The following is a 24,188-nucleotide window of genomic DNA, read 5'->3' as shown; positions in this document are numbered from 1 at the left end:
CTGCGTGCCGAAGGGAGGACAGACGGAGGGAGGGGCACGTGATAGGATGATGAGGGGCAGACGCGGAGAAAAGTGTGCTATCAAAGCTGAAGGAATGCAGAAGTAGACTGATGCAGTCTGGAGTTCAGTCTGTCCTTTAAACACCTAATTACAAACAACAGACCAGAGACATAGAGACACTCTCCATACGATGACCTCCACATGGCAGTTTAGACACTGGCTGGAAACTGTCCCATAAGAAAAGAAAATCAGTAATGAGAGATTTTTAATTTCGCAGTTCTTTCTCCAAGGTAGCAAAGAGATAACAGATCATTTGATAAGTTAGTGGATAGTTCGCTCAAAAATGTTAATTCTGTCACTCACTAGAGTTGTATGGACTTTGTATGATTCTTTTATGGTACTTTTTGTCATTTTTAGAGTTTCAAAGCTATTGGCCCCCATTTACTTTCATTTATTTGTTTTCCATGGACACAAGAAACTTTAGTCCTTGTTTTAAATGTCATTTTAAATAATGACAAATTTCCTTTTCAGGTAAACTATTCCTTCAATGAGATCACCTTTACCAATATAGTTCTTAATTTTTGTTTCTTTTACGTTACCAGTGCTTGTTCTTCTCATATCTACTTTGCTTTTCTTTTCTTATTATATTTATTTATGAGTAAGTGCTCTTTCCTTCCTTTATGTCATCAGTCAAGTTATTTTTTTAAATCTTCATGGTACACTTTTCTGCCTTTTTCTGTTCCTTTGACACCCACAGCCACCATCATGCATATATGCATCTATTATCGCGCGAGTGGAATCCGCATGCTTCCGTCTGTCGTCAAAATTTTGGGTTAGTTTCACCGCCTCCATAGTGTGAGCGAGAGCAACATTCAATAATTATTGATCTGTGGACATACAACTTTTACTGGAGCTCCCATTTAATCACAAAAGCTGATTTATTGTTGCCTTTCTGACAATCCCATTAAAATGCTGTCTAGCTAATCAAGTCCATTCACTCTCCTTGAGGACTAATCTTTTACAGGGCTGGCAGAACAAATCCCTGTGGTAACAGGATTGCAGGGGAGTGCGGAGGACTGTTCATCTGCTTTCCCCCATAAATGGGAAAATAGAGTTTACTAGAGTTTTGTGATTTTTTCCCCTCCTGATCCTGTTGAAGTACACAGTCATTGTTCTGTTATCATCAGTCATTATGCATTGGTTCTATCTACCATTCCTACATTGAAGAATTGTACACCACTTCTTTCAGTCTATCGTATATTTTTCTCATCAATTCAGTGCAATTATTGCACTCTCCCAGCTGATTTAGGTGCCAAGGCCAGAATGTCTATTTTCATTCAAAACAAATGTCCTTTAAGAAAAATGTAATTCATATTTTAATTCTGAACACCTGACAATACTCATTGTTGCTTATAAATTCTCTAAGAAGCAGTAAGATCTCTAAGCCTTTGATTCAGTTGACCATAATCTATTGCTACAGACACTTGGCACTAAAATGGTTTAAAAGCTATTGTTCTGAACACACAAAAGTTTAGTTTAGAAAATAATAAATCTCATTTTTTTGAGTTCCCCAATGTTCCATGTTAGCTTCTGTTCTTTTTTCTGTTTATCAATGATTTAGGCTTAGGAGTGGATTCCGCTAATATACATCTGTATGCCGATGATACAATTATTTATACAGCAGCATCTTCTTTAAATCAAGCTCTATTGAACTTACAAAATGCGTTTAATGTAATACAACATTCAACTGAAATTGGTTTTAAATTAAAACAAGACAAAATATATGATTTTTACTCATACTCATTCTAAGGAAACAGATGTGGCAATTTCAACTTTAGATGGTGCATAATTTGAATGAGTTAGCTCTTATATAATATTTAGCATATGGTTAGATGGAAAACTAGTTTTTAATGTTCATATTGATAATTTGCGGAAGAAGATTAAACCAAAATTTGGGTTCCTTTATCGCTTAACAGAAATTGGTGGAGAGTACTTTTTTTTTTTTTTTATCTATGATTGATTATGGTGACCTTGTTTATATGCATGCGTCCTAGTCTATATTAACAGGGTTCCACGGGTCCTTGAAATCCTTTAAAGTTTGTGAATCTGAAAAAAACATTTCAAGGCCCTGGAAAGTTTTTGATAAATAAACATACGTAGATACAGGTCCTTGAAAGTGCTTGAATTTATTTTGTGCAAGAAGTTTTCTGGAATAAATTCCATATTATTCTCTCCGGTCCGCTAATGTGTTATTTCGACCAACACTTCGTGGCCTATGCATACTAGCTTGCTTGATATGCGTTAGTTACGCACATTTGCACGTTACGTTAAGTGTTTCCCACGTGAGGTACTTTGTGTTGAACGTTGCCATGATGTTCATGCGCGTACAAAACTACTACGATGGTACCTCAACGTTTCACACACACACAGTGAAACATTGCAAAAATAGGCTGGTTACATGAGCCTAAGCTCTTTTCAATATAATCCATGCAAAAGTTAATATCATTTTAGAATACAGTATAGGAGGATATATCGAATATTCTTCAGTTTTATACAAAATAGAAATATGACAAATAAAATATCAGATCTCTGTCATATGGCCAAAAAGAAATGTTTGACATGAGACCTGTAACAATGTATCTTACAAGGTAACACGATGTAACCTTGCTCTCACTCGAAATGTGTCCCCACATTAAGTCCTTGAATTTGAGGGAACCTGGAAAGTGAAAGGTCCTTGAATTTGAAGTTAACCAAGGTGTGGGAACCCTGTATTAAGGAAACTGGAGTCTGTTTATCATGCGCCGTTACGTTTTGTGTGTGGTGCAGAATCACGCACACAGCACTGTATGCTTTATGAATCTCAATTCTCTAGCATCGGCATCTTTACAGTATAGGAGGAATTTGCATATGTATATTTATTGTTAAGGCACTTTTAGGTAAATTGCCTTCTTAAATCTCTAAACTCCTAACTTTTTATACAAACAGTTATGGTACTAGATCTCAGTTACACCTTCGACTAAAAGTCCCAAAGGTATCCTCAGAGTTTGGTAAACATGCTTTTTCCTTTTATGCCCCTTGGGCATGGAATGACCTGCAAAATATACTTAAACTGGGGTTTTTGCCACCTTTGAATACTTTTGAATGTATTTTTAGAATCTGTTTTAAGAGAATCCTGTAAGTTTTCTTAATCCTATTTTTATCAACTGTTTTGTTTGAGTATTGTTGTGTCCTTGTTTGTTTATTTATTTTTATGTGAAACTCTATGTGCTGCCGTCTTGACCAGGTCTCCCTGGAAGAAGAGATTTTCTCAATCTTCCTGGTTAAATAAAAGATAAATAAATGAAAGAGATAAAAAATCAGTACACCATACACCAAAACATCTGTTGACTTATTTTATCCTCTAATATGATTCAATAAGCTTTTCTTATAGAAAATTGCAGACCTTTATATTATATATATTTTCCTCTTTTTTTTCTATTCAGTCATGCTATTGAATTATCTGTATTGAGGCCATTATGCAGGCATTCTTGTGTGGCTTATGCGTCATTGACAGTAAGCTGTCTTTGTGGCCTTTCTTTGACCTTGGAGTGTTTGTTGAAAAGCCTTTTTTGAGTGAATTGGTTTGAGGGCTTCCACGTTTGGACTATGCAGTATTTGCGCTCTGATAAGACGCTGTGCAGTGCTCTCCGTAATGGGTTAGGTGTAGCAAACTTCACTGCACACGTATCTGGACCATATACATTCCAGAGTCATGCAGTTATCTGAACTATTTGGTTGGAGGCAGTGCAGGCTCAAATGTGCCGAGAGTTGTGCTTGTGTGGTTTTTGGTCACTATACTGGTTTTATAATTGCGCGTGTGCATACTGGTATTTATTTAAGAGCCTCCGGTTTGCGGTAAAAACGAATTGATGCTCCTGTTTGAGATGAAATAAATTGATTCCAGTGGCGGCACACAAGGTCCTAAAGCTAGCTATAATGAAATTGTACTTTTAAAGCCTTCAGGTATCTCCAGTGTGGATATATTCGAGGGGGAGCTGTGGTTTATGAGTTTTTCATTGTCTGTGGGGCTTCATCCACTAAATGAATTGAGAACCCAGTTGAGAGTGACAATGAAACGATGGAGATGCTTGGATGAGCTTTAAAGCTTTACAGCAGAATTTTTTAATTTAGCTTTGTATTTGAAATTTAAATCCTTCTAAATAAAGATTGAACAAGGCACATCTTGGGACATTTAAACTTTACAAATCTATGAAAATGAAAAAGGTTTTGCATTTTAAAATCCTCACTTGAAAGATTTTAGCTTGTGAATATGTCTCACCGAATCGTTTGAGGTTATGAAATCACTGGAGTGAGATATAGGGCTATAAATCCAACTATGGAGATAGATCTTACACTGCCTTTTTCTTATGAAGACTGTATGATTTGTGCGTTGTTGCACTTTTGTATTTCAGCTTCTCTGACCCACAATTCAATCTGATATGTCCATTGTTCTGATATGCAGGCTCTAGGGAGAGAGTTATTAAAGTAATGTGTAATATCGGCATTTTCCTACTGCCTCTAGCTGTGTTTATATTATATTATTTTATCTGAAGAAAACCTTTTCAGCCAATTGTGAGTGATGAAGGGAGATCATATGTGCTTAGTGATCAATGCTTATTATAGGAAGAGGAATTGACTCTCTGTTCACTGTCACCTGATAGAAAGGTGATTGTTCCTCCTTCTATATACATATTATTCTGTCGATAATAAATAGCGAGAGATGATCTTTTAAAGGGAAGCATTTGTCCTCAGACTCAAGACATGAAGAATTGTCGACCATCATCGCAGACAGGCATGTCGTGTTTCTTGTCTTGCAGAGATGCATGCAAATGCTGTACTGACGTACTGCAACAAGCTCTTCATTGGAACAATATGCAGAAAAGCTGCCCATCTATTGATCTCACTGGTATTATAGTTCCTCTCAATGCTTGAATCTCATCTCCGGTGAAGCGTATCATCAGCTGACTGGTATTGTTACAGACAGGCAGTGGAACATGAGATTACTGTCTGGACAGGAAACTGTCAGCCAAGCTTCCTCATTTTACCATTTTATATTTATTTCATTTGTTTTCTTACAGATCATCAGATAGTTGATATTAAAGCGAAACATATTCTTTTTAAATTGTGGCTTGCATGGTAGAATAAGCCCAAGTAAACGTACCTCGCGATTTACAGCATCGGTTTCAGGCGCTTGCTCCATTTACTTTCACTGCTTTGCTCTAAAAGATTGTCAATCTGGGAATGGCCGCTGCCGTTGGAGTGCCAGTAAAGTCTTGTCGATTTCATTAAAAATGGGGACAGATGTTTGTCATTACCCTTATTGATAAGTGCATGGTCAATAGTGTGATTTATTCAGGAGACACAGGCTAAGCTTTAGTCACAAGTTTTACTGTGGCTTGATCAATAGCGCACAATGAACAAGTACAAGAGCGGCAAGAGTGCAAGCAAAAGGTTTTGGTGCATTTATGATCAGTCAGGGCCAATAACTGAGCTGCCTGGGCTATACATTATTAATAGTTTGATGGTCGTATAAGTTATAGTCAAGGAATAGCTTACTATTTGTAAGAAATTAATTTGAAATGCTTACATCTGTCTCAAATAAACGTTAAACAAAAGCGGAGTAAGGATTATTTTCAGTATTTTGAATGTTAAATCAGACTCTTTAAGAATAGCTTAGTTGTCATCAGTCTAACTGGACACATTTAGTACCATATAATGTGTTTGCATGCTTTCCTAAGCCCTTCAAGCATGGTACAAAAGAAAGGGCTTTTGCTTGATATGAGTGACACAGTCTAGTTTGTCAAGTCCAAAAGTAGATCAGAACTACATAGTGAAAATCTCCCAAAGACGTCACTGTGTTCAAGAAGGTGAATCTATTACACAGTTCTTGACAGTGAAAATTACCTTACCGCAGGCCCAAAACTTGTCAGAACCTGTGTTGCCAGATCCAAAAATAGAGCCTCAAGACACTTTGAAATGTAGGTCAGGGACAATGGCTTTAGTACATTATGAGTATAATATTCTCCAGATATTATGTAAAATTCATTGCACTAAAGGCCATCCTTCAAAATTAGCATTAGTGTATACAGTCCTGTTCCCCATGTACATATTATGTAGGCTACTTTATATAGTAATTACAATAATAACTAGTACTAACTCTGAACCTAACCTTAACCCATGAAGTTACCTTATATTACCAGTACTTTCTTAGGTAAATACACTGTAAGTACACGTAAGTGTGCGTACTGTAAAATAAAGTTCAGCCATATATATATATAGCCTACTTGTATATGCATACTCTACCATTGAAAACTTTGGGACTTTTTTTGTGTGTGTGTGTGAAAATAACGTAATACTTTTATTCAGCCAGGATAAAATAAAATGATCAAAAGGGACAGTAAAGACGTGTACAGTTACAAAAAAATGCAGTCACACTTTTTATTAGCTGCCTTTAACTATACTTGCATCAAAAAAAGTTTAGGTACATTGGACTTATTGTGCTGTATTGCAAAACACTTTTGCTGCTATTGAGGTAGGATATACGGGTAAGGTTAGGGACAGGTTTAGTGGTATAGGTTTATGGGTTGGTTAAGGTGTAAGGGAAGGGTCAATCGTGTAATTGTAGATAAAATGACATGCAGTATTTTCTTTAATATAAGTACATTGTAAAAACATATATCTACACAATAAGTGTGTTGTATCAAATCATTTAAATCTTAGTACAAAGTAAAGAAAATTTTCTTTTAAACTTTCTATTCATCAAAGAATCCTAAAACAATGTAACACGGTTTCATATTAGCATATTAGAATGATTTCTGAAGGATCATGTGACACTGAAGAGTGGAGTAATGATGCTTTGACACATCACAGGAATAAATAACTTAAAAAAAAATATATTAAAATAGAAAATAGTTACTTTGAATTGTAATAATGCTTCACAATATAACTTTTTACTGTATTTTTAAACAAATAAATGTAGCTTTGTTGAGCATAAGAGACTTCTTTAAAAAAACAACAAATACAAAGATATAAATGTGATAGGCCTATAGATGTTTTTGAAATAGACAAATGACATCCTTGTCCTCATGAACAATGACTATTTGCTCTAAAGCAAATGTCTAGCAGTGTGCTGTGGGGGTGGCCACAGAGCCATCTGTTTGTCTGATCAGGTTGTTTCTGGATCCCCTGGACCAGTCTGACCAGAGACACATTCCTCTGACTGATATAGAGCCTGAAGATGCTGCATCTCTGGGTTCCAGCGCAAATGCAATTACGGCAGCCTTACAATGTCAGGGCAGACACGACCCTGACAGCGGCTAAAGAACGAGCAGTTTAAAGATTAAATTATCCTGCTGCAGCACCGCTGCCTGTCTGGAGTGTGAGGGATGATGTAGAGCTGAGGCTGAGCTACATCTAATTTTCTCTCTCTCTCCCTTGCTTTTTTCTGTGTGGTGAAATCTCTGTGACATTAATGTAAAATAAAGGGACGGTTCGGCCAAAAATTTAAATGCTGTCATCATTTAGTGACCATGTTATTCCAAACTCGAATGCTATTTCTTTCTAGGGAAAACAAAAGGAGAAATTGTATGCAGCTCGTGACGTGCCTTGAGCTGTCAAATAAACACAAAAAAGATGATTATCCTTTAAAAAGGCTTAATTGCAGTCTATTCCTCATACAAGGCTATTGTAGAGCCTTTTATGGTGGTGTTTTTTTGTTTTGTTTGTTTTCGTTTGTAATGTCTTGGAAAAATGTATTACAGGCCCCAAACACTTGAATGGTAGTGTATTTTTTGATGTGCGTTCCTCAGGAAAAAATAACCTCTGGTAATTATTTGGAATGACATGAGTGAATTAATAATAACAGAGTTAAATAAGGCATTTTTGGGCAAAGTTTACAGTTAAATCCAATACAAAACATGTTTTTATTGCCTAATACATTTCATAATTTTTTCATCCCTTTTTCCATATTTTTTCTTGCTCCTTTTGCATTGATAGGACGGAAAGGAAGAGCCCATGAAATATGGTGAGAAGGGTTCACAGAATCAGGAAATGACTCAAGACAAACTCTGTCCGTTTGAGCCCAACACACATATTTTCCCAGTATCTCCCAAGTTCTGTAAGCATTCTTTCTATTTAAATAGCAATTACTGTGATATTATTTGAGACAAGCCCAATTCCAGGAACCACCATGTTGTATAGAATTCAGTGCTAATGAATTTGCACCTCACCACTGACAGAAATCAATGGACATTTTTTCTTCACTGTCATATTCAGTATAGCTGAATGTATGCTTACGGTAAGAACCTCCTCCCATCCCCTGACTATTCTATAGTCTCTCCTTTACCTAATTTCATTCTCGAGTCTTTACCTTAACTAAAGTCACTTTCACAGATTAATTAATGTTAACGGCTTTTATAATGTTTGCAGTGTACTGCACATTAAGCCACTGTAATGGAGGCTTATGAACTATTATTTCAATTGGCTGAAGGATAAAGGGACAAAGGGATCAGCTATAGATCATAAGAGGCCCTTATGTAGAACAGTGGTACAAGTTGAATGCTGGGATCAGATCAAGTCCAGCTATCAATCGGTGTATGAATGCTTTGGTAAGCAATGTATAGTGACGACGATATGCAATTCTGTCTAGTTGGGGGAGGAGGGTTTGATATGCATAATTGAAAATCATTCAGACAGTTGTACAGTTTAACCTTGAAACAGCACTGTCATGTGCAAGATATTATTAGTTGGTGCCTAAGAGAATGGGAGATGTCAGTGTTGTATGCTGAGATACTGTTATTTTTATATGAGATAACATGCCTTTGTGAGTAATGCATTTGCTTTAGGGATCGCAATATTGATCGTATATAATTTGACTATTTATCAGACTGTCTTAATACTGAACTCGCAAGGGCTCACAGCAGATATCTTGTCTGCTCACTAAAGCTTTGCATTGTGTCATTCATATGAAGACAACCTTTGCTCAATATATGCTTCGATTTAATGTATAGAATCAATAGACATATATAGAGTAGTGGAGTGAAAAACAAATTGAGGCAACCAGTGAAAATGCTTGTATTTTGCTTTTATTTAATTCAATTTTTTTGTAGTATTTGACTATATTCTTAAATGTTGCTCCCACTCTTATTGCATCTATTTTTTCATTATTTATCTAATTTATTTTATTAAGGGACTTTCAGAACTTTGTAGTATTTGAATTTATTCTTAAATGTTGCTCTTTTACTCTTATTTGTTTTATTATTTTTTCATTTTATTTTAAATGAATTTCAGATTTTTGTAGTAGCCTATTTGTTTTTAGTCTTAAATATTTATTTTTGTGTTATATCAATTTCTGTATTGTCAGGTTTTTTGACAGATTTCCAATGTGGTCTCAGACTTCTGGATCCCTCTGTATATTTAAAGCCATAGGAAACCACTAACATTATCAAACATATTAGTGCTTCGAGACATTTACTGAAGATCAGTTTTTTTGCTTACTTCCAGGGAACATGGCTATGAAACATTTTTCTAAATAGACTGGTAGTTAATGACGAAGACATTTTTCCCAGTTGTGTAAGCTTATGACAGAAGCTTAAAAGAACTGGACTGTAACTTAGTGATGGCACTTAGGGGAGCTGATGAACAGTTTTGGGACCACTAATAGATTCTGTGCTCTGGCCAAATGGATCCCGCCTCCGCCCAGGCTTCTGTGTTGTCACTGTATTTGTGGAACAAATAAATTATTGATGGATAGCTGATCGGGAACTCAATTACAGGCAGATTACTGAGGAAGGCGGACACTAGGAGACTGACGGCGTGATTGAATTAGCACCTTCGCACACAGAGAAAGTGTCCTTCAGACTCGGCTTTCCTTCCAGGACCGCATGGGGATCCCAAATGCCTCAAGCCATTTCTGCCCACCTCTTGTGTTCATTTCAGCACTCTGTGCAGGTTTGAGATGCAGTTTCTATAGAATAAGGACATTTGTTGGACCAATTATCATGTCTTTTGGATCAAATGGCCAACAAAATTTTTTATTTTGATATTTTATGTGCATTTCCCCATATTTTCAGGCACATTTGCTTTGAAGGGCCTGCATTCAATGTGTCTATAATGGAATGATCTTACCAGAGGAGAGTATTCAGAGGCATTAATGTTTGGAGGTGTTAATAAGGAGCTGTATATGTCTATGGATATGTTTACATACATTACTTGCACAGATCTTGGCACATCTGTTGAATATGTCTGTTGCAGCTGCTTCCATCTGAGCTTCAATAGGAGCACCAATGAGACAGACGTGGGCTGAAAATATATGTGCATAAGTATTGGCATTTATGGAATCTCATTCATATAACATGAAATGTTGAATTGGAATCTTGCCTCCGAAGGAAAGAAGCTATTACAAAGTTAATGTGAGCTCCGGATAGAAAGCTAGAGGCTGAATTGGGTGCATTTATCTTTTCTGCTGGTCAGCAATTGAAAGGAGAAAAAAGTAAAAGAAAAAAAGGTTGCTGATACGAAGAAACACCTTTATTGAACAGATCAATTTGCTTCAGTCATCAGACCCCTTTTTTTTTTTTTTTTTTTTCTAAGGAGTTCTGTATGCCTTTTTCTGCACCCAGAGTCAGAAATCTATTTGTAGTTGTAGTTCATGCATAATGTGTATATGGCCTTTATTTCATCTAGATTTTAGTTTAAAATGAATATGAATGTACACTTTACAATAAAGTTTTATTTGTTGACATAAATGCAAAAGCTAACATGTAACAGCAATGAACAATACTACTGCAGCCTCTTTTTAATCTTGGTTAATTTAAAATTTCTATATACTAATACATTTATATTTTCAAATTGTATAAATTAGTTAATGTAATGAATTAATAAGCAATAATATCTGTTTCTTAATGGCCTAGATTCGAAAATACTGTAAACAACAACAACGACAACAACAAGTTATTGTTACCTAATAAATAAATTCAGCTGAAATTGAACCTTTTTGTAAAATGTTGCCAGAAAGACCTTGTTTTTTAAGCATTGTTAATCATCATTTAATAATTTAAGTAATTTAATAATTATTTTAGCTTTCATTACTTGGAACTCTTTCTCTGCCATTGACGTAAATTTCCGTAAAAATGTCTCAAAAAAATCCTGTCGTCACTGGCGCGCAATGAATTCTGGGGTAGGCAAGGCCGCGAAGGATATATCAGTTGTATCCTTCATTTCATGGGAAGTGATGGACGCATTTGAAGCAGCTTTCAAATTGGGACAGTCATCGTCGTGTCGCGATAATGCAATCGGCCTTCGAATGCGGCCTTTGAAGGATGCAGCCTCTGAATTGGAACACAGCACACGCTTACCCGCCATTGATGGAAATTTCTGGCTTTCCGTGTTTTCACTGATATACGGTTGGAGAGAGAAGACAGAGAGAGAAGCTACATAGAAAATGTGTATGAAGCTATAGAAGCTGCAAGCATAATAACTCAATTTAAACCAAAATGCTGTTTAAGGTATAGAGTAGCCTATGTCATAATGCCAACTTCCCTAAATTATTGAATACCTACTACCCATTTATCCTCATTCTAAATGTACTAGAGAGACTAGTTTTTACCTTTACTTTTGCCCTTGTTTCTCATTGTTTAAATTGCTAAGAAAATCCTAAATGAGGACACCTGTTTGTGGCATTCATTGTCATTGGAGATTCTGACATAGCTGGACAAGAGCCTGCTTTTGTTGCTACACAGTTGTGTCGATGTTCAGGAATATTCTGAGACTTTCCTTAGTGTTTCTGTGCTTGTTCTTGGGCTAGATGGTGTACTCAAATGCACTCTATGGCATAGGATTCAAATACATACACATTTATTGATAGACTATAAAGTTCATGCTGATGTCAGCTTTACTGACAGCCTTGGGCTAACAGGCACCAGCAATATGGCTCACCACCAAGTTTTCCACGCAGTGTGGGTGGGTTGTATCAGTGTCTCCGTCTCTCTCTCTCCAGACGCCATTCTGGCTCCAGCGTTCCCCCCCCAGTGTTTCAGCCTGTTCAATTTATTGCAGCTTCAGGCTCTCCGGTAAAGCATCAAACCTTCGTCCTGCTAGATATATTGTGCTCATGTCAGTCAAAATTTTCATATAGGTGAATGTTTTCAGCCACACATTCTCTAACCATTGATCACTGCTGCTTAACGCTCTGCATTAGACAAACCACCTGACCGGTAATTTTTTATTTTTTTTGCAAACTGAAAAATACTGAAAGATACAATCAATATGTTGGCCGACTCGCTGCTCTGAAACTATCAATCACAGAGAAGCAGAAAGGAAATCAACAGTACTAGATAACGCTGCGTTTATGCCTTTTAAAAGTCAATGTAAACAAAGTATGGACCTTGAATGGTAAACAGTCACTTTGTGATTTGCCAAGTACAGTGACATTGATCGGATAAGTGGCAACTGTGAACTTCATGAATCATGCAAGTGAGAATCGTCTGGTGTGTATGCGAGCTGGAATGTGTCCATCTCTCTGTCCGTGACTCATCCGTGCCAACTCAGAGCTGCAGCTATATTTAGAGTTCCTGACATCAGGCTCTGTTGAGGGAAGAGCTGGTGGAAATGTTATCCCGACACAATGGGCCATTGGAGGTTTGAATGGACAGAAGGAGCTCAAGTGACACACAGAGAGTTGCAGCCCAAAAGTTATTGTTCACATGTTGCCTATAGGGGGGAAAAAAACGCTTGAATGTTTATGCGCCATGTTCTGTTGAGATTCAGACTGTTTTAAATTAGATTAGATTACATTTCCAGAAGTGCAAATAGCAATGTCTATGACATAAAAAATAAAAAGTTCAAGGTTATGAGGTAGAGATTCAAATGACACACACAAGTGTGTGTGTGTATGTTTGTTTGTTTTAATTTTTGTCCTTCTTTTTGAGACCGAAGATATAATAATTTGATATTTTTCAAAGAGGCCATTTGAAGTGTGTTATCAATTTTACTTTATTTTATTTTACAAAGTTTCTATAGGGCCAGTGTCGGTTGATTTAGTTTTATTGATATATATACATTTACATATAAAGTTTTAGTATATATTTAGTTATTTTAGCACATCAAGTCAAACTAAATCAAAATGAAAATGTTGCTTTGGAAAGTAGCTGAAGTTTAGTTTTTTTATTTATAATTTATTTCGATCGTTTATTTTTTAATGGTTTTAGTTTTAGTAATAATCCTGCCATTGACCAAATAACTTTTTTTCTGTATGACATTTAAATAAATGTACTGACATTATGTGAATAAACGAAATGATAGCTATATTTAATAGACACACATGCTGTTTAGTCACACATGAATGGCAACCATGCGAGTGGTTAGCCACAGTAACCAAAGTTCGACCCTGCAGCTAGTGGATTAGCCCACCTCTGTCTTTAATTAGAGGTCTAAAGCGCTCTCATCTGACTCCTCTTTCAGCCTTAGAGGAGCATTGGCACTCTAATCAAAGCTAATTTAAAACCACATACTTCCACTGAAGTCTTTGCGGGTATAGTTTGCAATATTTCTGTAAGCTGGTTTCAACACAGCTCTAAAAACACACAATATAACCAAATGTGACTAGTATCTCATGGATCAAATTTATTTATTTTTATTTTTTCTCTCAGTAGTTTACAATGACTCTTTTCCAAGGCTGCACCAGTCTAAACTAGACTGAGCATGTATATGTATTGTGTTTGGAATGGTATTAAAATCTAACTTCATCATAGGTGACCCATGTGCTGCCCTAAACGCCATGCCTGCTGCACTACACAGAAAGTTCATGTTTCTCTGTGGGCTGTCACATGTTCCCAGCCAGATTAGCAGCCTTGCATGGACGTGACTGGGCGTCTGTGGGAAAGGAAGGCGTAAAAATGGAGCCCAGTTGCTTTTTCTGTTTCAGTCTGAAATGAATTCCCCCATTGCTATTGCAGAAACTTGATACATTGCCATTGTTCTATTAGACATATATTGCTTATTGGTTAGTCTTTCATATTTTAGGATATTTCATGTTTTCAGTTATGTTGCAGATGTTTCTCTCTTTAAAAAAAAAAATGTTAATGGAGCATCTTAGATGCTTAGGTCTTTCAATAATTTGATGATTATGTTTGAGTTCATACTTAAATCTTTGGATTTTGATTGCAGAATTTGTATCTTGTTAAATTTGAGCAGTTTGTGACATTTATTGAGATCACTTCTGAACCTTTCATGGTTCTTTTCTTCAGGAGTAACATTTGTGAATCAGGATCCTCTATTTTCTCTATTTAATCTCATCGCTGTCTATGAGATACTGAGAAGACATTGAGATATTAAAGAGATATATTTTCTGTTTTTTTTTTAACTGATAGAAGATCAGCAATGAAAGGCAGGAGTGAACAAAAAGAATCCCATTCAGCAAGTTTCTTGCTTTCTATCTTCCTCCATTGACTCAAACCCCAACTGTGTGGAAGCACAGAGCATAAATAGCTGAGAAATGTCTTTTCTGAGGATCCAAAGTGCTGGATTTAACCCCTCTGCACTGATCCCCCAGGCTTCTGCTTAATTCTTCAATTTTCAGCTGTTAGAGATAGAATAGGAATAATAAACATCTGAAACAGCCAGTAATAATCCATCTGACCCCTCTCCCCTCCTCTGTATGGCACAGAGGCCAGGCTAGAGTTTCAGTCCGTCCTAATCTCTGCCAAAGACTCTGCACTCGCCTGGCCGACTAATGACACCATATCACCAAACTTCAGCAGCCTGGGACTGATTATCACCACATTCATGCGCACACCCCCAAAAATCTCTCTCTCTCTCACACACACACACACACACACACACACACACATTTTGAACTTTGACTACTGCGTATGTAGAACTTGATAGCTTTTTGTATGAAATTATATGTTCTACAAAATCATTAAATTCAGACTTGTCAAAATGTTTATTTTTTATGGATTTATTTATTATCTCCATGTGGAATTAAAAGTAACACAGTGTGTCTGTGTCATATCCAATGAATTCTTCAAAAGTGTCTAGTCACACTGATAATGTCATGCTATTGAGTAATAGTATATCAAAGTATATCAAGTATATCAAACTAAATATATGTTGTTGTTTTTTATCTTCATACATTTGTGTATAATCCTGAAATTTTTCCAGTCTTGCCTTATGTAAGGCTTGTACTTTTTTTGTTTCATTTTTTATTTTATTTTTTAAAGATGATTGCTCTATTTTATATTTGTTCAGCTATGGCAGAGAATGAACACATGTCTTCAGGAGAGGCATTCTCTCTGGCTCTAGAATGGCATTGTCTAATTATAGACTAATTTTATTTTAGGTGGTTGCTTGAAAAAGCATGACAATATTTCCTCTACCAGCCATGTGTACCACTCAGCAGTGTACAGCTGTCACCTAAAATGAGACCTGAAAATTAGCCATTTAAACAGAACAGTGCAGCAATAGCCAGGGTAAATCTGGCACACTCCCTAAAAGCTATCACACACTCAGATACATACACATATGAAGGTATATAGAATTTCATTTATCACTACCTTTCAAAAAGTGTTCTCTCTGATACATTTTTTCAGGACTCTCTGATGAATAGAAAGTGAAAAAACAGCATTTATTTGAAATAGAAATCTTTTGTAATATGAATATCTTTGTCACACATGATCAATTGAATTCATCCTTGCATTTCTTTAAAATGAATCTACTGAATCTTACTGACTTACTATTGTATCTATCTTGTAAAATATGAATTTATATATTTATTTAATATATTTAAATATTTATTTTTCTGCAATTAGTAAGGAAAGTAATGGAAAAATGTATTGGCCATAAGGTGTGAGAACCCTGTAACACAGATGAGTGCAGCCTATTTTAGTTTAAAACTGAAAATCACTAGCATGTCATCTTCATTAAGGGTTGTGTTGGAGTAGTCCTGCTCTTTTGCTCGCTTAATGAGTACCAGCGGGGGAACACTGCAAGGCTTGCAGCTTCTCATTCAACCAAATTACTTATTACCCTGATTCATCACTGGGCCGTCATTCGTGCACCTGAACCCCCTGCACTGTACAGGCGGAAGATGGAAAAGCTGCTAAAAGCTGGCATGACCTCCAGCAATGAGGTCAGACTGAGATTTTCAGCGTTTTAGGTCATTAGCGGTGTTTCTCATCCATAGTGTTTGTTTTGGGGTCCGGCATTCAGTAAGCTCAGCTGCTCTGTTCTTTTGTGCTTATAATCTAATATGCTCAAGATATTATGTGGTCAGTGAACATGTGGTGTTTGAGGTTGTACTGAGTGGTGAATTGTGCACACTTGAGGTTGATTTTATGAGTGACACCTGTCAAACTCCCTCTCTGTTCCTCCCTTTCTAGCTCTGATGTAAGACTGCTTTGTGGTCATTAGTGCTGCACTCAGCAGGCTTGCAGTAGCCAGACTGCTTGCCTCAGCATTAATGCTTAATTTCTTTCTCTTCTGGTAGGCGATAGAGTGATGGGCCTGCATCCTCACAAGGCCCTGCCAATCTTCTCCAGTATACAGCCACTATCATATACCAATTATAGTCAGCCTGGGAAGAAAAACTGCACTGTTAATAGAGACTGACGCACAGTTAATCGGTGTTTCCGCATGGCATTGTAAACGCTTTAGCATTTCCACTTTTTAAATGGTGGCTTGCGCACTTTTAAGCTACAAAGAGTTGAAATAAAAGGATGAAAATGGCCGTTTACCGTTTCACCCCGCGCTTTGTGCTGAGCTACAGTGATTTCCACTGGTGCGCCACTAAGAATAGTACCAGTTAAGGCTTTTTGTGAGGAAGTTTCTTTTGAACGGGGGTGGTGCTGAATGGCAGCATTATGGGGATAAAAGACCTTTGTTGGACAAAGGATAGTTTTATAGATGCTGATGGAGCAAGTTGCTGTGTAGAGTTGACTTGGTTGCTGGTTGCACGGTGGGCTTTTTTCCTTAGGGGGTGATGAACCTTTTAATTTATTTATTTTATTTTTTTGCTCAAACAATTTTCCCAATGTTTTAAACACTGAAGTCTGCATGCTTTTTGTTTATAGGTGTATTCAGAGGCGATACAGTGATATGATGCCCAAGTACCATGTGACGCGTTACATTTGGATGCGACGGATTTGAATGCGCATTGCTAAACACAGCGCTCTAAAAACAGATCCTCAGCTGTGCAGAAATGCTCCATACACAACCTCACACACTCTTTACACTCCTCATAAATTGCTGATGAGCTCCAAAAATAAAAGCACAGGACTCTCCAGTCCACCTGTGAAAATGTGGGAGTCCATATAGAATGTAGGTTCCAGTACTTCAGGCCTCTCCTGTATGCTAACATGCTAAATGGTTAGTGTGGCAGCTGCAGTCATATCATATGTTCACACAAACACATTTGACCTGACGCTTTGAGCTTTATGCTAAACTGAAACCAATTTCTAATGTTAAAATAAAATCATTCACTATGTTATTGAGTGAATAGAGCATTTTCTTATATGTTGAAGTTGAAATAGGCACAGAAGCAGAGCTGAATCGCTTGAGCATGTCAGACTGGACTTTGGTGTCAATAAAGTGTTCCTATAGCGGTCATGACCTTTGCTGATGCAAGTCCAGTTAACAGATACAAAAATGACAGTGATTGTCTTAAAATCTCAACCAAATTGAGGCATAAATTATACATTTTGATAATATAATATTTGACATATAAAAGTGTAAGAGTCTATTTGAAAGCTTCACGTATGTAAGTCTTTGAACTAGAATTCAACTCACTTTAAGTTACAATTAATTGTTCTGTACTGATTTGAGGTGAAAATTATGCATTTTCATAATACAATGTTTTTATATATCTATAGTTGTGTATTTATAGTTAAGTCCATTTAACAACTACTAAGTTAAGTCACTGATCAAGAAATGTCCACTAATCTGAAGCATAAGTTATACATTTTGATAATATAATTATTTACCATAAACTATCAGTCAAAAGTTTGGGGTCGATAAGATTTTAAAAAACAAATTTGAAAGAAGTTTCTTATGCTCACCATGTCTGTATTTATTTGATCAAAAATACAGTAAAACAGTCATATTGTGAAATATTATTACAATTTAAAATAACTGTTTTCTGTTTTATTATATTTTCAAATATATTAAAAATATATATAAAATTAATAATTTTTAGTATCATTAGTATACTCCAGTCTTCAGTGTCACATGATACTTCAGAAACCATTCTAACATGATTTGGTGTTCAAGAAACATTTCTTATTATTATCAATGTTGAAAACAAAGCGTCTTGTTTAATATTTTTGTGGATTTTCAGGATTCTTTGCTGAATAAGTTCAAAGTTAAAAAGAACAGCATTTATTTGAATTATAAATCTTTTGTAACATTATAAGTGTCACCTTTTATCAGTTTACATCCTTGGTGAATTAAATTAATAATTTCTTTAAAATAAAATAAATAAATTATGAGTTTGTGATCTTAAATTGTTTAGAAATGTCTTATTGGACTCACTTTATGTTAGAATTAAAGTTCCAGTAATAATTTGTGGCATAGTGTTTACCATATATAGTATTGATCAGTATTTCAGAATCAGGAGTAATTTAGCCATTTTCGACCAAAATAAACATCTTCACACTAATTCCCTCAGGGACTAGCCTAGCTCAGCCTCTGCCTTTCCCTCCACCATAACTAGCTTCTCTATTTCTCTCTCAGAAAAAGAATACAAGCCTGCACTCCAAGCATGATTGGTCAGCTGCCCCCACCCCATAGCCCTCCTCTCATTCTCTCTTTCTCTCTCTCTGCTTAAATAGTTTTAACAAAAAATAGAGAGAGAGAGAGAGAGAGAGGGAGAGGGGGATGGGGAAAGCTGGGGGAGGGTAATTGTGTATGTGTGTGTGTGTGTGTATGGGTGTGTGGGTGCTCTGTTGTCACTGGTTGGGAGGGAGAGAGAGAGAGAGAGAGAGAGAGAGAGAGAGAGAGAGAGAGAGAGAGAGAGAGAGAGAGAGAGAGAGAGTTTAGTCGTGTCCCATATGTGGAAAAAAAGCATAGTACTGCACACACGAGCCTGTCTGCTCCAGGGATTATTTAACAGCTTTTGAATCTGATGTGGAAATGCAGGCATGAGTAGGTGAGTCTACCTTGACTATTAAACTGGACAGTTTGCTGCTGTTGTTCTCATCTGAAGCTGTAAATGATTGAAAGTCTTAACTCTGCATTGCACTGTCCTCTACTTCTCCTGATAGCCTGTACTCTTCTTCTTCTCTCCGTTTCATTGCATTCTCCCTCCTTTAATGTGAAACAGCCTCTTCTGCATTCCCCGCACTGCATGCAGGTGTCGGGTTTTTAGGCGAATGACTCTTGCTGTCTGCATGTGTGTGCATGAGTTTGGTATATAGATGTGTCAGGCTTCATTCTCAGCAAGTTTAGAGGTTGTTTATTTAGGATAGTATTTCAGTCAGTGATCAAATGTAAAAGCTTCCATTTCAAGTTTCAAATATTGTAAAAGCATCACCCTGGAATAAAGTTTTGTATTTTTTCTGTTCTTAGTTGATTTATCTCCTGAGTCTAACAATATTAGTTTCACTCAATTTGTCATTTTTGTCACAAAACCAACAGTTACATGAAATAGAACATCAACATAAAAATATGCTATATTAACTAAAGTTTTAAGTCATTTGTAATTTTTGTATTAAAACCTGTGCATGAACCTCTAAATAAAAATATACTATATTAAATAAAAATATTTTGTGCATTATGTTGTGTACTCATTTACAGGTATATATATATATATATATATATATATATATATATATATATATATATATATATACATATACATATACATGTGTGTGTGTATATATATATATATATATATATATATATATATATATATATATATATATATATATATATATATACGTGTATATGTTAACTTGACCAGATTCAATAATAAACTGATCATTAAAACATCGGTGTGATTAAATATACATATTTACACATTAACAAAAAATGTATTCTGTACACTTTTTAAACTATTTATTTCATTTTTAAGCATCATTTTGTAAAGAATGATGTGTCAGTTGCCATTTCATTTCCTGAAAGCAGGGCTGGACGCCACACTGTTTGACTAACATTATTATGTAATATTTTTCATTCATGTGTGAGCTATCCTACACGCTCACTTGAGAAGGAATGACGCTGTCCTTTGGGACACACCAAACTAATTGTTCATGCTGCATTTTTAGATATACTAAATTCACTAGATATTAGATTGTTATTATTTATTTTAAAGTCATTTCAGAAACAGATTTTATATAATAAATAAATTATTTATATACTTTATAAGAAATTATATATAATGCTATTTATTCATTCATTGCAAAATAATGCAATATATATATGTGTGTGTGTATGTGTGTTTGTGTGTATGTGATTGCCAATATACGGTAGTTTAATATGTCTTTTTGTTTAATTTTTTTTTTCTCATAGAAAAAAGAGATAATTGAGCCAGGAGAGTGTGTGGCAAGGGATGAAATGAGCTTAATTTTGTGAAAGCATGCTCTCTGGCTGCTGTTATGAGGCGAGGGGAACGGCTATGGTATGCATGGTGCTTTTTGTCAGGGAGATTTAGAAAGCCCTCTTTAGAAGCTGGACACAACCATACAATCAGCTTAATGCCTGTGTGCAGGCTCTTAATGAATACCCCTGTGTGTGTTCAGCCCACAGTGAGAGTCCCTGTGTCCGTGACTGTTTCACTCTTGCCTAAAATTGAGATGAAGCCTTAGAGGCTATTGATTGTAGGTTGCACACTATGTTCACATATATGCATCATAAACTTGTTTGTTTACATTGTTTACACTGCTTATTATGCAGTGCAGTGTATGCGTAAATGATGAACATTAACCCCTCCTGAATTCTCCTCCTCCTCTTTTTTTTCTTCTTTTTTTCAGGAACACGTTTTTTAGAGTCCCAATGTGAGTAGAGGTCAGCGATGGACTACAGCCGTACAGACGCTAACCTGGGTTTCTCCGCAGAACTGTTACCATAATCGAGACCAGATCCGCAGAATGCTGAGTCCCATTGTTCCCTATAGTAAGTGTAACCTTTTTAACGTCAAACCACAGAAAAGGCAATAAATAACCTATTGTCAACTCTAGACTAGTAAAAAATTCCCCTACGGCTACTTAGGTATTTGGTTTGTTGGTAAACCAGTTTGAACAAAGCCACATTTTAAAAAACGAAATGTCTCAGATGTTCACCCCAGTCAGTGTCCTCATCATGATGTTTTAATGAAAATACCCAAAGTATATATGTCATGGTTGGTAGGACAGGTGTGGGGGTGAGCTGATGGCTCTACCAGCAGAAACCCTGTGGTTCTGCCAGTGTCATCTCACCATGATTGCCCACCAGTGTCCAGCTTACTAGCATAGTTACTTCCTCTATCTCTGTCCTTTTCTGTCTGTCTTTCTTTCTTTCTCTTCTTTTCTGCCTCCCTTTCTCCAGCTCTCTTCCCCCTCCTCACTGTTCTCGACTGACCTAATAACTGACGTGTCCAGTTTTAGCCCCCATTCCTAACCCCCCTGCCAGGCTTCATTTGGGCTCCGCGCTGGCCCTCTCCAAAACAGCATTGTTTGTAGGCCAGCATGGGGTTTCTTCCCCCAGTTCTGCCTGAAGAGATGCTTTTTTCTCCACTCTTTAGCTCTTCTTCTCTGTGCTATATAGGCATGACAGTTACATGAAAAGAGGGAGGGAAATCAAACTAAAGGACCAAGGCACCTCAATTTGAGATGTAATCATGTATTAATGAGTCGCCAGCTTGAATACCTTTCAGCTGGCTTGCTAGGTTGTTGCAGCAACCGATTACCATTGATGTCTAATATGGTGTTATAATTCCATTAAGCACGACATTCAGAGGACCTTTGTCATATGTGCCGATGGAATTACTTTTTGTGTTTGTTTTGATAAATTCATTTTGTCATGCAAATAGTTAGAACTGCATTCTGTAGGCCTACATATGTTTTAGAAGACAGGAAAAACTTGTTTTGATCAAGGGAAGAGCTTTTATGTTTTAGTATAATCAGTAATCATAATTCCACTTTTGGGTGGAATTCGGGTGAGTAAGATTAATGCAAAATAAGAAATTACTTTTAATCAGCAAGGATGCATTAAATTGATCAAAAGTGACAGTGAAGACATTTATAATGTAACAAGGATTTCTATTTCCTGAAAATATTATCCTTAAAGAAATGTATAATGGTTTCCACAAAAATATTAAGCAGGTTAATATTACATGTTTTCAACATTAATAATAATAAGAAATATTTCTGAAGGATCATGTGAGACTGAAGACTGGAGTAATGATGCTGAAAATTCAGCTTTGACTTCACAGGAATACTTTACATTTTACAATATATTAAAATAGAAAACAATTATTTTAAATTTACACAATATTTCACACTATTTCTATTTTTACTGTATTTTTGTCAAATAGATATACAGCGAGCATTGGAGATTTCTTGTTAAATAATAAAAAAAAATCTTACTTTGGAAGTTAGTTTGTATTTAAATGATTTATTGATTATTAATTTATGTTTATAGTTTATTAAAGGTCTGCCTTTCCTTGTAAAATGAATCAGTAATAGTTTCAAATCTGAAACTCTTTTCTGTCTAGTCTCTCTTTGCACACTTTATTTTCAAAAATGTCACAAAGCCCTGTCAGAATATTTTAAATTCTTTGAAGATCTAGAAAGTTGTTATTTGTGTGTGTAATTTAGTGCACAAACCTCTTAACCACTGATTTGAGATTGCTAATGTCGCAGATCCTGATTTTCCAGTACTGCAGCGTGCATTTCGATTTTGGAACTGATCTTTTTTTTTCTAAAGTTTGATGCTTATGCACTGTGCATATATGTGTATGTGAATGTTTCCCTGAGTGTCTAGTGTGATATTAGGACAGCACACAAAGGTGTTAGATATCCCTCAGAGTTTACCCTTTGAGCTTTTAAAGCCAGTCAAATTCCTTTTCCTCCAGGTCGTTCGCAGTCCCGATATGTCCTTTCTGTTCATTCTGCCTCATAATTCGTCTGTGCCGGAGCCAGGTGAATTTAGGGCAGCTTATGTGGTATATATGTGAATAGTGTCACATCCATGCTGGAATTTACTTTGTGGAGCAACTGAGCATTTCTGACATCAGTGTTTATGTTTGAATCAAGAGGACTGGCATGATTGTACTCCAAATGTGCGTTTGAGCACTTGTTTGATGTCTGTCACATGCAATTACATATACACTCATTGCATCCACAAACAAAAGTGTTGCATTGATGAGCATGAAGGAACCATAAGCTGAAGAGGTTCAGAGTCAGAGCTGAAGGAAATCTGAGAGAGATTCCTGGGGCCATGGATACTCCTGGAGGGATTTGGTGCAAAGAATCTGTAATCTGCACTTCAAACACACCCTTAAATCAGTCCCAGGCCAGCAGCCCATGAGTTCTCTAACTCTTGTTGCTTGGGGGCCCTGCTATCCAACATATTCCTTGTGTAAAGAGAAACAAGCATAGCCTCAGCTCTCTCGCATTATGACCTCATTTCTTCCCTACTCCACACTGAAGGCCTGGGCAGATGAAGCACTCTAATTGCATCTGTTAAGTCATTAAGGCTTTGAGTTTGGTCTATAGGAAGGGGCGCTTTGGATGGCGCAGAAGGAGAGATTAACAACGAGCATCTAACACATCTATTCTAATGAGAGCGACAGGGTGAATACGCTTCTGGAGAGGCATGCGGACCCTTGAGTAAACAGGCAAGGTGCTGAAGTGTTTGTGTGAATGAGCGCGGGGTCATTAGCATTGGGTGTGAATGGACTTTAATTAGGCCGCAGTGCAGTCAGTGAGATGGAAAAGAATCTGCGGCCATAGGAAAAGCGACTTAGCGATACACATTCTGCCTGGGACCCCCCTGCCTCAGCTCATCATCTAACCATAGTTGAAGACCGCTCATTAGGCCCGTTGCTGCCACAATTAGGCTTCCAATTAAGTCCCGGACTTCTGAGGGTTATTGGGCATGAAGCTTGCAATCACTGCTCCAATATATCTCTCAAAGGGCTTGTCCATGGTTCTCTAATTAAAGGTATAGTTCACTCAAAA

At 36.5% G+C, this 24,188-nt stretch overlaps 1 protein-coding gene across 2 annotated transcripts in view; it reads left to right on the top strand.

The window, feature by feature from the left end:
* The window catches only part of fignl2 (fidgetin like 2), a 54,223-nt gene that overhangs the window by 18,337 nt on the left and 11,698 nt on the right, over positions 1–24,188 (top strand). The window contains exons 1-2 of one of the 2 annotated variants that reach the window (XM_079848404.1): positions 19,077–19,177; positions 21,000–21,141. In XM_079848404.1, coding sequence (XP_079704530.1) covers positions 21,117–21,141 — 25 coding nt within the window. In that variant the 5' untranslated portion in view covers positions 19,077–19,177; positions 21,000–21,116. Of the gene's footprint in view, positions 1–19,076; positions 19,178–20,999; positions 21,142–24,188 lie in introns of those variants that run through there. The other variant, XM_079848405.1, reaches the window with a different exon arrangement.

The sequence above is a fragment of the Squalius cephalus genome (genome assembly GCF_949319135.1).
Source record: "Squalius cephalus genome assembly, chromosome: 18".
Taxonomy (NCBI): Eukaryota; Metazoa; Chordata; class Actinopteri; order Cypriniformes; family Leuciscidae; genus Squalius; species Squalius cephalus.
This window is presented reverse-complemented; position numbering and strand designations above follow the sequence as displayed.